This window comes from Oncorhynchus gorbuscha, linkage group LG18 (genome assembly GCF_021184085.1).
Source record: "Oncorhynchus gorbuscha isolate QuinsamMale2020 ecotype Even-year linkage group LG18, OgorEven_v1.0, whole genome shotgun sequence".
In the NCBI taxonomy this organism is placed as follows: Eukaryota; Metazoa; Chordata; class Actinopteri; order Salmoniformes; family Salmonidae; genus Oncorhynchus; species Oncorhynchus gorbuscha.
The window spans coordinates 37,949,974-37,963,103 of NC_060190.1; the positions used below are offsets into that span (position 1 = coordinate 37,949,974).

A 13,130-nucleotide genomic window follows, 5' to 3' on the forward strand; every position below is an offset into this window, starting at 1 on the left:
GCATGAGGTAGGGAAAATGGTTTCAGAGGTTGAGGGTGTGGCAGAAGAACTGTATAGGCAGGAGAGGGAGTCAGGCTTCATTCTCTGACCCTAGGTGGTAGGAGATGTTTAAGTTAAATATGGTGAACAGGATGGCCCACTGGGCATGCCTGGAGTTGAGTCACTTGGCTTTACAGAGATATTCCAGGTTTCTATGGTCTGTCCAAACCAGAAATGGCTGTTGTGCTCCTCACAACCAGTGCCTCCACTCTTCCAACGCCATCTTCACCGCCAGAAGTTCTCGGTTGCCGACATATATATATGCCATTTAGCAGACGCTTTTATCCAAAGCGACTTACAGTCATGTGTGCATACATTCTACGTATGGGTGGTCCCGGGGATCGAACCCACTACCCTGGCGTTACAAGCGCCATGCTCTACCAACTGAGCTACAGAAGGACATCGTAGTTCCTCTCAGCAGGATTGAGACGATGGGACAGGAAGGCACAGGGATGAAGCTTTTGGTTCTGGGCAGATTGCTGGGACAGAATGGCCCCCACTCCAACATCCGAAGCATCCACTTCTACCACAAATTGACGCGAGGGGTCCGGATGGATGAGGATGGGTGCTGTTGTGAACCAATGCTTCAGGTCCACAAAGGCTTTGTTGACAGCTGGAGATGATTTAAACGGTACCTTGGGAGAGGTGAGAGGGGTGGCCGCCAGGGTGCTGTAGTCCCGAATGAAATGGCGGTAGAGGATTGCACAACCAAGAAACCATTGCAACTGCTCCCTGGGTGTTGGTTGAGGCCAATCCACCACTGCTTTCACCTTTCCAGGATCCATCTGAACATTGTCCTCAGCAATGACATATCCCAGAATGGTGATAGAGTGGTGAAACTCACACTTCTCGGGGAAAACAAGCGACACCGGGGGGTGGAGACAGTAATGCGGACAGGTGGAACTGATCAGGGTGTGACAGGAGCAGTGATTTGAGTTTCTACAATATTAAAATCTCTAGAAAAGTTGTGCGATGCTCACAGGTTCCTCTGTGTTGCTGTCCTGTTGCCCTGAAGAAGGCCCAGTTGGGGTCAAAACATTGCTTGAATAAACTCAGACTTGGGAGTGCCATTATGCTCTCTAATCCAACACCTGGATAAGTTTATTTTAAAATATGTGTGCAAAACACTTCTTCTTGTGTTTGACCCTTTAGTTGGACAACCTGGACGAGCAGGCTGCCCAGATCAGACGGGAGCTGGATGGACGCCTGCAGATGGCCGATCAGATTGCCAGGGTGAGTCTGATAGCCTATACACACTGCAGCAGAACAAACGCATGAACACACTGGTTACATTGTGCAGAGCCACACATGAACCTGAATAAACAGTTTGTAAGCATCCAAACAGCTTCACGATGCAAGTTCCCCCGAGAGCTTCACTATTGTACAAACTGCTTTACGTCACAATTAATATACTGTAGGCTATATCTGGCAATTTGTCGAATGACATGCATTCACATTAGTGTTGACAATACAATAATACATTATTTGGATTTGATTTAAATCTATTTTATTATTATAGTGTCTTGCTTCATCGGGATGACCAGCCCACATGGACACAAAAGCTGACTTGTTATGGTAAAACCTACTTATTGATGTGATTTATTTTCCTCTTCAAAGGGAGGCAAATTCCCCAAGTTTGTGTCGAAGGAAATGGAGCAGATGTACATAGAGGAGCTGAAGGCGTCGGTGAACCAGCTGATGGCCAACCTAGAGAGCATGCCCGTGTCCAAGGGAGGAGAGTTCAAACTGCAGAAGCTGAAGAAAGGACACAACACCTCCATCATGGACATGGGTCAGGAGGACGAGAACACACTTTCCAAGTCTGATGTGGTGCTCTCCTTTACTCTGGAGGTAGGAACCCTAACCACGGCCCTAAATCTAGCCTGAACCCTAACACTAAGCCTGGCCAAGTCTGAAGTCATGCTCTCCTGCAGTCTGGAGGTCCTAACCCTAGCCCTGTCCCTAAACCTGACCTTAACCTTAACCCTGTCCAAGTATGATGTGGTGATCCTCTTGACTATGGAGGTGCTAAACCTAGCCCTGACCCTTCACCTGGCACTAGCCCTAACCCTGTCTAGGAAGGATAAGACCTCAGCATTTTGGCATTATGAGAGAATATCCTAAATACAGTGTCACCCTTTCTGTCATGTGATTTTCTCAGTCACAAAGAAGTTACACTGTAAGCACAAGTCCATTTGAATAGAGATTAATACCATACAAATGTTCTATCGAAACAGAATCAAATCAAATCAAATGTATTTATATAGCCCTTCGTACATCAGCTGATATCTCAAAGTGCTGTACAGAAACCCAGCCTAAAACCCCAAACAGCAAGCAATGGTGGTGGTGATGATATAGCAATATATATATCTCAGCTGGCCCTTTGGAAAACTAGATCTGATCTGCACTTTCATTGGTCTTGATTATTTTAGCACATTAATACATTCCAGGCCAAAGTCCCAAGGTGAGTTTGCTTATAGTTATCTTCTCTCTCTAGATTTATATCCTTCTAGACCAGGGCCTCTATTCAGAAAATGTCTAAGAGTTAGAGTGCTGAATGATGTAGAATCAGGTCCACCTGCTTAATTGTTATGCTTTAAAAGGCGAAAATGATCCTGGATCAGCACTCCTACTCTGAGACGCTTTTGAATATAAACCCAGTATAGATTGCAAACAGATGGCCCTCTAGCCATAAAGAAAGAGAATAAAAATAAATGGAAGCTTTCAGGAAGAACATTTTGTCGAAATGACTCCTCTGTAGTAATCCCCTTTAACTAGGGTAGACTTCCGTTGTTTTAGTTATAAATCACAGATCACAAGGTAGACCTGGATAATGTAGTGAACCAAAATAAAAACCTCCTTTTATAATTCCGTAGCAACTTTGTTACTCATCCTTCATCATAACAAGAGTTATTATGATCTCAGAGAATTTAATATATGCAGAAGGGCTGTTTCTTTTACCCTGGCTACTGTAGGAGAATAAGGTATTATTCTAGCATGGGCAGATTAATACTGCTCCCTCCCAGCCTCAGCAGTTGATTGTAGTGGGGAGCAGAGCAGATGCAGTGATTATGGTGCGAGGACTGAAACTACTGCTTTATAGATCAGAGAGGCTGGCCTGATTTGTAGCTTCTGTCATGGAATTTAGTCATGTGATTTTTGAAATCCATTGTCTTTTTTCTTTTCTTTTTAGTTTAGAAACGTCTGTGGAGGTTAGGTACTGTGTGGCTGTTATTAAGCTTTAGCTACTGCAGGCCTATGACACGAAGGCAGTGCGCCCCGGCGCACTTCAGGTGAGGAAGTCTGTTCCAGGCCTACCAGAGTTACTCTTATAATATAACACTTATCTTTACACAAACTATTTGGATTGAAAATGAACGAATGACTCTCCTTCTGTACATCTATAGCTGTATAGCAGATGCAGTAACCACTTGACATAAAGAAATGCATTTCGGTGTCATAGCATGCCACGGGCATATCTCTATCTCTCTGGGGTTAGGACTAAACATATATATATATATATATATATATATATATATATATATATATATATATATATATATTAATTAGTTTCATACAGTGGACACCTTTTCTAGCAATGCCCTGATACATTTAGTGCTCAAATCTCTGACAGCTGAACCGAGAGGTGGACAATTATTGTTTCAGGAAAGTAGCCTAACTTGTCATAGGCTGTTTTTGAGTACATGTAAATGTGGACATTTGTCCAACATCCCTTGTTTATTGATGGTGTTGGCTGTCATGTTGTCTAGCACAGATTTTCCTAAAGGAAACTCTGAAATGGCATATTGTTTTAATGAAGATTTTAGAATATTGACATAAAAATCACCAATTGGATGGAAACCTAGCTATAGACACCGTAAAGACTCTGGCAAGTGCACTAGTCCAGTGTCACTTTGATTAATCCTGCACATCATGGTTGACCAGCAGCTCCAAACATCTAAAGAATAACCTACCAGCTAATCAAGCTTGTAAGAATTGTACTTAAAGTCTTTAAAAATCCTTCTTTAGCCTTTTACTGCAGCGGGCTAAATCAGGGTCACACAGAGTTCTTCTTGATAGTCTTAAACAAAAGTATACACCTCACTCACATGGTTATGGGCCTAAAAAAAGAAGTCAATTGTAATCATGTCAGATAAAAAGTTCAAATGTATTCCATTTCGAGGTTGCATCCCAATATTACACTTTATATACATCACAGCAGACTGAAATATAACAACGCCGTTTGATAAAGAAGAACTAGAATTTCTGCGTAATAAATCAAATAAATTATTATGTAATTATGTAATTATGAAATTATATGTAATTATGAAAAATAAAACTGGTCCTAGATCATCACTCCTACTCTGAAACGCTTTTGAATATAAACCCACCATAGATTGCAAACAGATGGCCCTCTGGCAATAAAGAAAGATAATAAAAATAGATGGAAGCTTTCAGGAAGAACATTCTGCCTAAATGACTCCTCTATAGTACTTCCCGATCACTGGAGTAGACTTCCATTGTTAAATTATAAATCACAGATCACAAGGTAGACCAGGATAATGTAGTGAAACAAAAAAAATCCTCCTCATTTAATTTCATAGCAACTTCATTAGCCATCATAATAACTCATGTTATGATGAATGATCTAAGAGAATTCAGTATACACAGAAGAGCTGTTTCTGTTCCCCTAGCTACTGTAGGAGAAGAAGGTATTATTTTAGCATGCGCAGATTAATACTGCTCCCTCCCAGTCCCAGCAGTTGATTGTGGTGGGGAGCAGAGCAGATGCAGTGATTATGGTGCGAGGACTGAAATTACTGCTTTATAGATCGGAGAGGCTGGCCTGATATGCAGCTTCTGTCTTGGAATTTCGTGATGGGATTTTTGAGGTCCATTGTCTTTTCCTTTTTAATGGTCATGACCCACCAGTTGAAAATGACTGATTTGAAACATACCGTAAATGTTGTTGACCAATATAGCTTAGGAGGTTAATGCATTTTACAGTAATGTATTCGTTAATGTTTTTTTGAGGTAGTATGCATTTACTGTACCTTTGTTGGTTTATGTCAAGGAGATTGTTGTAGTTGGGGGCTGTGCTTGGACCTTTTCAGGAGGGTGCAATGTAACAGAATGTAACAGAATATTGTCTCGACCAGAGTAATGTCAGCTCTATATTTGGTACATTTCTGCTACATTGTGAACCTTACCGCATACACCCATGGTTTCACGACCTGCTGTTTGTGCCCTCCAGGTGGTGATCATGGAGGTGGTGGGCCTGAAGTCTCTGGCTCCTAACAGGATCGTTTACTGCACCATGGAGGTGGAGGGAGGGGAGAAACTGCAGACAGACCAGGCTGAGGCGTCCAAGCCAACGTAAGACCCTTCTTTCTCCGTCTATCTATCTATCTGTCTCTGTCTCTGTCTGCATCTGTTTGTCTGTCTCTGTCTGTCTCTGTCTGCCTGTCTGTCTCTGTCTGTCTGTCGTCTGTCTGTCTCTGTCTCTCTTTCTCTGTTCCACTCTCACCTCAACTCTTAACCTGCCTGACGCTAAACATCCACTGACGCACGTGTTGTTCTCTTGTGATCTGAATGCAGTCACCTTCTCTTCACGCTGTGATTCCTGAGTCATCTGATCAAAGTGTGAAAGGATGCTCCCAGTGTAATCCTCCATTTAGAACAGTCTCCATGGGAATTAAAGGGAGGTCAGATGATGAGTGAAAAGATAACACCGGGCATAGCTTTCCAAAAAGGTTCTCCTTGGAACCCCTCAAGTTTACCGAGATGTGTAACCATATACAGTAGATACATACCGAAACTATCTATTCAGGTTCAACACATTAAGTTGGTTCAGGTTTATTGTGGTCACAGCCTTTCATCAACCCTTCCTGAATGTTAAAAGTGGTGATGATGTTAAGGATGAAGGAATTAATGTGAATGTGAATGGGTTTTCGCAGACTGGATGCTGAGTCTGTCTGCTGTTATCAAGGAAGCAGCCTGTCTGTGATGCCAGCCTCTCTCCAGTGATGTGATGTTCAGCTCGCGATTATGAACTATTTTAGAGACTCGTCCTCTTGCTCTCGCACAGATTCAAGTGCCATTTTATAATGAGAGGGAGATGAGAGAAGGGGGAGAGCGAGAGGGAGAGCAATAGATGAAGGATGGGCATGAAAAGAGAAAATGACAGGATGACAAACAAAGTGGCGGAGAAGAGGGGGAGAAAGAGGAGAAGAGGGGGAGAGCAGCCTCTGTGTGTGCCCCGACCCCAGTGCTGCCAGGCAGGGAGAGTGATTAGGACCTGCATCTTAATGGAGCAAGAAAGAGCCCCCTCTAGCACTCCTGGAAATGACAAGCATCTCGTGCTGCTAGCTAGCTGTCAGCTTATCCATCGCATACACCATCACACAGGCGCTGTTTTCAGAACCTCCTTGTACAGGATGAGACGTGTCCTGACTGATCTACGATCTTTATTAAGTCAGTTAAGAACAAATTCTTATTTACAATGACAGCATAACCCCAGCCGAACCCAGACGACGCTGGGCCGATTGTGCGTTGCCCTATCCCCAATCACAGCCAGTTGGGATACAGCCTGTAATCGAAACAGGGTCTGTAGTGACGCCTCAAGCACTAAGATGCTGTGCCTTAGACCGCTGCGCCACTCGGGAGCCCAAATCTTGTCATTTAGTTTAACAAATGATCCCTGAATATAATGCAGTACTCCTCTCATTCTTATTGTATATAATCATACTCAATAAATGCATGATCAATGTAGGTAGTAGAACTAAGGGGCCAAAGTGAAACCACATTCCCAGTGTGAGATGAGACACCACCTGGTGGTGATGAGTGTTAATGTCAGTAAGGCAGAGGAGAAAGACATTGTCACTCACAGATGCAGCTCACAGCAGGAGGAGAAATGGCAAACACACACACACACACGCGCACACGCACACGCACACACTCACACAGCTTCAGACTGCTGGCTCTGTCTTGTGCTGCCTGTCTCCTTGATGATGGTTGATATCACATGCCATCCAATCATGACACAATAACCCCTATGAACATGTTAGTATATATCTCAATGTGAATGTGTGTGTGTGTGTGTGTGCATGCATGAGTGTTTGTGTGTGTCTCTGTGTGAATGGTAGGGCTCCCTCAGGCTGTGCTTGCCTGTGTGGAGTGGCCGGTGCGCCAGTCTCCCACTCAGTCTCACTCCATCTCCTCTCTGTAATAAATTGAAATGTTGCACAGCATTTTATATACCTTCTACCCCTCTCTACTTGTACCCCTCTCTACTTCTCCCCTTTGCACATTCAGCCACGACAAATAAAGTGTCAGCTGCTATTCTCAGTCTGTCTCATAACTGAGCAGTACGTCGCTTACCCAGCCCCAGTTGATTGTTTTTACTTTACCACTTTGGTTATAAAGTTTGATTTTTTAACAACCGCGTCTCACTCTTTCTGAGAGCGCAGATATCGACCTTCCGGAAAGAGGATGAGAATGTGCGAGATAAAGGGAAAACGGGGAAGGCGATTCTAGTGGATCTTGTGCAATTCCTCTTGGCCAGGTAGATCATTTCATTTAGGCCAGGATTCAATCCAACACAGAGTAACAAACAACCTGAGCACAGGGATAGACTTTTAAAGGCATTTCCAGAATGCTGGATGATCTAACCTTCTCTGTAAAGGCTGCAAAGATGTTGGAGATGCGTCCATGTCTTGAAAATCAAATCAAACTTTATTTGTCACATGCGACGATCACAACAGGAGTAGACCTTAACGTAAAATGTTTACTTTACAAGCCCTTAAATAACAATGCAGTTCAAGACATTGAGTTAAGAAAAAGTAACACAATAAAATAACAATAATGAGGTTATATACAGGGGGTACCGGTACCGAGTCAATGTGCGGGGGTACAGGTTAGTCGAGGTAAGTAGGCAATCTAAATAGTCCGGGTGGCAATTTGATTAATTGTTCAGCAGTCTTATAGCTTGGGGGTCGAAGCTGTTAAGGAGCCTTTTGGTTCTAGACTTGGCGCTCCGGTACCGCTTGACGTGCGGTAGCAGAGAAAACAGTCTATGACTTGGGTGACTGGAGACTTTGACAATTTTTTGGGGCCTTCCTCTGACACCACTTAGTATATAGGTCCTGGATGGCAGGAAGCTTGGGGCCCCAGTGATGTACTGGGCCATACGCACTACCGTCTGTAGCACTTTGCGGTCAGATGCCGAGCAGTTGCCATACCAGAAGGTTACATGCTTCTGATGTGTGTGTGTGTGTTGTGTTTCAGCTGGGGGACCCAGGGAGACTTCACCACCACACACCCCCTCCCTGCCGTCAAGGTGAAACTGTTTACAGAAAGCACTGGAGTGCTGGCCCTGGAGGATAAAGAGCTGGGCAGGGTAACACAATCTTTGATCTCTCTCTCTCTCTCTCTCTCTCTCTCTCTCTCTCTCTCTCTCTCTCTCTCTCTCTCTCTCTCTCTCTCTCTCTCTCTCTCTCTCTCGACAGATTTCCAACGGTCTAATGTCCACTGCTTGTGTCTCTTGGCTACAACACGTCTCTTCTTATTGGTGTCCTTTGGTAGTTGTTTCTTTGCAGCAATTTGACCATGACGGCCTGATTCATGCAGTCTCCTCTGAACAGTTGATGAGATGTGTCTGTTACTTCAACTCTGTGAAGCATTTATTTGGGCTGCAATCCTGAGGCTGGTAACTCTAGTGAACTTATCCTCTGCAGCAGAGGTAACTCTGGGTCTTCCTTTCCTGTGCCGGTCCTCGTGAGAGCTAGTATTGTCATAGCACTTTATGTTTTGCACTTGAAGAAAGTTCTTGAAATTTTCCGGATTGACTGATCTTCACGTCTTATAGTAATGATGGACTGTCGTTTCTCTTTGCATATTTGAGCTGTTCTTACCATAATATCTTTTACCAAATCATATTAAATCTAATTTATTGTTCACATACACATATTTAGCAGATGTTTTTGCAGGTGTAGCGAAATGCTTGTGTTCCTACCTCCAACAGTGCAGTACTATCTAACAATTCACAACAATAGACACAAATCTAAAGTAAAAGAAAGGAGTTAAGAAATATATGACTATTAGGACCAGCAATGTCAGAATGGCGTTGAGCAAAATACAGTAGAATATAATACAGTATATACATATGCAAGCAGTATGTAAACATTATTAATGTGACCAGTCAGTCAGTCTATGTCTATATGGCAGCAGCCTCTAAGGTGCAGGGTTGAGTAATCGGATGGCTATTTAACAGTCTGATGGCTTTGAGATAGAAGCGGTTTTTCAGTCTCTCAGTCCCAGCTTGGATGCCCCTGTACTGACCTCACCGAGGGCTATCTTCTGTATACCACCCCTACCTTGTCACAACACAACTGGTTGACTCCAACGCATTAAGAAAGAAAGAAATTCCACAACTTAACTTTTAAGGCACACCTGTTAATTGAAATGCATTCCAGGTGACTACCTCAAGAGGCTGGTTGAGAGAATGCCAAGAGTGTGCAAAGCTGTCAAGGCAAAGGGTGGTAACTTTGAAGAATCTCAGAAATAAAAATATAATTTGATTTGTTTAACACTTTGTTTTGGTTACTACATGATTCCATATGTGTTATTTCATAGTTTTAATGTCTTCACTATTATTCTACAATGTAAAGAAAAATCCTTGAATGAGTAGGTGTGTCCAAACTTTTTTGTTTTAAACCTTTAAGCATTTTAGGCCAATACATTTCTCCTGGTTGTTGAACAGGAAGCCCAGGTGACCTCAGCCATCCATATACTGAGCTGTTATGTCACTGAGTAGACAGTTATGCTGGATTCCACATCGACCCCTAGCCCCTACTCCCTAGGCACTCATGTAGGTCTGAGAGGATTGGATTGATAATAGCATTATGGTATTGTGGTTAGGAAGTAGGGACTAGGGTTGATTTGGAAACCAGTATAGTATGCCATTTCCAGGTAAAGTCACAATCCCTAAACCATACACTCTGTAACGTTAGCACACACCATTCAGAGCACACATCATAAAGGGACGGAGAAAGCTGGTGTAATCAGTCCTGGGTTGGTTAGCATGATGTGATGTGTAGACTGTAAGCTACAGCCACCGCTGGTCCCTAGCTACGCACCGTTCTTGTTTGAAATCCCTAGTGATGAGGATTTATGCTAAAACTCGTTTTTAAAATCCCCATCTGATTGATGGGGCCTCTCTGTCCTGGATTAGGCAGGTGGTGAAATTAAGGAGGTGTGCTGTAGCCTCACTCAAAACCCCTCCCTGTGGAGAAACAGGACCAATAGTGTCATCTTCACGGCCGGATGCTTATTCAATACAGTACTGTAGGTGGGCTGAGTCAGGGATGTTTTTAACCCCTCACAGCCGCCACGTTTTGAGCTGTGACCACATGACAGTTCCTCAATGATGTATCCAGGCCACATCATGTCCACAACTGTCCAAGTATAAACGGTCCTTTCCCTTCACGTTAGACGTTTGACTGAATTGCATGTGGTTAGAATCCCCAAGCCGACTCGGTGAAAAGTCAGCCGATCTGCCCTTGAGCAAGGCCCTTGACTTTAATTGCCCCTGTTTGTCACTCTGGGTAAGGGTGTCTGCTCAATGGCGTAACTGTAAGTCATGCAGAGATGTCTTAATCGTCTGCTTTGCTCCGCTCCCCTGTCTAATGCAGAGAGAGAGAGCCCTCCAACGTCCTGCGCTAGTGTGCCGGGCAGCCCTGGCTAGGCTGCACACAGGGCACAGACGTCAGTTCAACATCTGGTCTTCGTTGACATTTGGTTGAGTTGTCAACTAATGTGAAACGTGAAAAAAAATCATCTAGGGATTTAGGGTAAAGGTTGGCTGAAAAAAAGACTAAATTCCCTTTACGTTGATGACTTCTTGCAGATTCTATCAGTTTTCCGCACTGATTTAAGGTCATCACATAGATTTTTGTTGTTGAAATGACGTGGAAACAACATTGATTCAACCGGTTTTAGCCCAGTGGGAGTGACCTTGGCTGTGATAGGGGCTCTTTGATCTCCTGCTGCAGTGGCAGAGAGGCAGTCAGTCAACCAGCAAGGCAGCAAGGCTTCATCAAAGCTCTTTAACTCAGCAAAGATAGATTACGCCCCGTCTTCAGGGAAGCCGGGAGGAGCAGAGTAGAGCGGGGACTGCTGGGCTTCTCTCCCCTTTGATATGGCAACACAGCTACACAGATACGCTGAGCCGCTGGCTCAAACGTGACACACAGCACAGGCACACTGGGGCCTGGTCTGCCAGAGCACGATTAAGATTTAATGGAAACTCTTGAAAATGTATTGAGTGTTCAAAATCCTTGAGAATGCTGACTCGTGGTGCTGAATACTGACTGACTGACTGACTGACTGACTGGATACAGACCAGGGATCTCTCCAATAAACCTTGTGGATATGTACAGTATAGTGCTTACACGTGTATATATCCATATCTCTCAGAGGTTGTTACATTGTTACTGTACATTTCAACTGTAGTATCCAACACAGTTTTGCTTCCAACTAGATTCTCTGGTCTGATGAAACCAAGATTGAACTCTTTGGCCTAAATGCAAGCATCACGTCGAGGAAACCTGGAACCATCTTTACGGTGAAGCATGGTGGTGGCAGCATCATGCTGTGGGGATGATTTTCAGTGGCAGGGACGGAGAGACTAGTCACTATCGAGGGAAAGATGAACGGAGCAAAGTACAGAGAGATCCTTGATGAAAAGCTACTCCAGGACGCTCAGGACGTCAGACTGGGTGCAAAGGTTCACCTTCCAACAGGACAACAACCCTAAGCACACAGCCAAGACAACGCAGGAGAGGCTACGGGACAAGTCTCTGAATGTCATGGAGTGGCCTAGCCAGAGCCTGGACTTGAACCCGATCGAACATCTCTAGAGAGACCTGAAAATAGCTGTGCAGCAACGCTCCCCATCCAACCTGACAGATCTTGAGAGGATCTGCAGAGAAGAATGGGAAAAACTCCACACTACAGGTGTGCCAAGCTTGTAGCTTCATACCCAAGAAGACTTGAGGCTGTAATCTCTGCCAAAGGTGCTTCAACAAAGTACTGAGAAGCCTCCCGTGTGGCACAGTGGTCTAAGGCACTGCATCTTAGTGCTAGAAGCATCACTACAGATCCGGGTTTGTTCCCAGGCTTGTTGCAGCCGGCCGCGACGTGGAAACCCATAAGGTGGCACACAATTGGCCCAGCGTTGTCCGGGTTAGGGGAGGGTTTGGCCGGCTGGGATGTCCTTGTCCCATCGCTCTCTAGTGATTCCTTGTGGTGGCCGGGCGCATGCACGCTGACTATGGTCACCAGCTGTATGGCGTTTCCTCCGACACATTGGTGCGGCTGGCTTCTGGGTTAAGTGAGCAGTGTGTCAAGAAGCAGTGCTGCTTGGCCGGGTCGTGTTTCGGAGGATGCATGGCTCTCGACCTTTGCCTCTCCTGAGTCCGTACGGGAGTTGCAGCGATGGGACAAGATTGTAACTACCAATTGTATATCACGAAATTGGAGAGAAAAAGGGATGCAAAAATATAAAAATAATACTGATTAAAGGGTCTGAATACTGATTAAAGGGTCTGAATATAAATGTGATATTTCAGTTGTTTTTATTTTTAACACATTGGCAAAAACGTTGAAAAACCTGTTTATGCTTCGTCTTTATGGGGTTTTGTGTGTAGATGGATGAATAAGGCTGTAACAAAATGTGGAAAAAGTCAAGGAGTTTGAATGCTTTTTGAATGCACTGTATATACAAAAGTATGTGGAAATTCAAATGAATGGATTCGGCTATTTCAGCCACACCCGTTGATGACAGGTGTGTAAAATCAAGCACACAGCCATGCAATCTCCAAAGACAAAAAATGGCAGTAGAAAGACCGTACTGAATCGCTGACTTTCAACCTGGCACCGTCTTAGGATGCCACATTTCCAACAAGTCAGTTCGTCAAATGTCTGCCCTGTTAGCGCTGTAAGTCAACTGTAAGTGCTGTTATTGTGAAGTGGAAACGTCTCTGAGCAACAGCCGCGAAGTGGTAGGCCACACTAGCTCACAGAATGGGACT

General features: G+C 44.2%; 1 protein-coding gene across 1 annotated transcript in view; it reads left to right on the top strand.

Annotated features, from left to right (window-relative positions):
- Nucleotides 1-13,130, top strand: part of LOC124003037 (calcium-dependent secretion activator 1-like) — a 155,949-nt gene that overhangs the window by 95,832 nt on the left and 46,987 nt on the right. Inside the window, 4 exon segments of the mRNA XM_046311007.1 lie at nt 1,192-1,272; nt 1,657-1,890; nt 5,294-5,415; nt 8,326-8,437. Coding sequence (XP_046166963.1) covers nt 1,192-1,272; nt 1,657-1,890; nt 5,294-5,415; nt 8,326-8,437 — 549 coding nt within the window.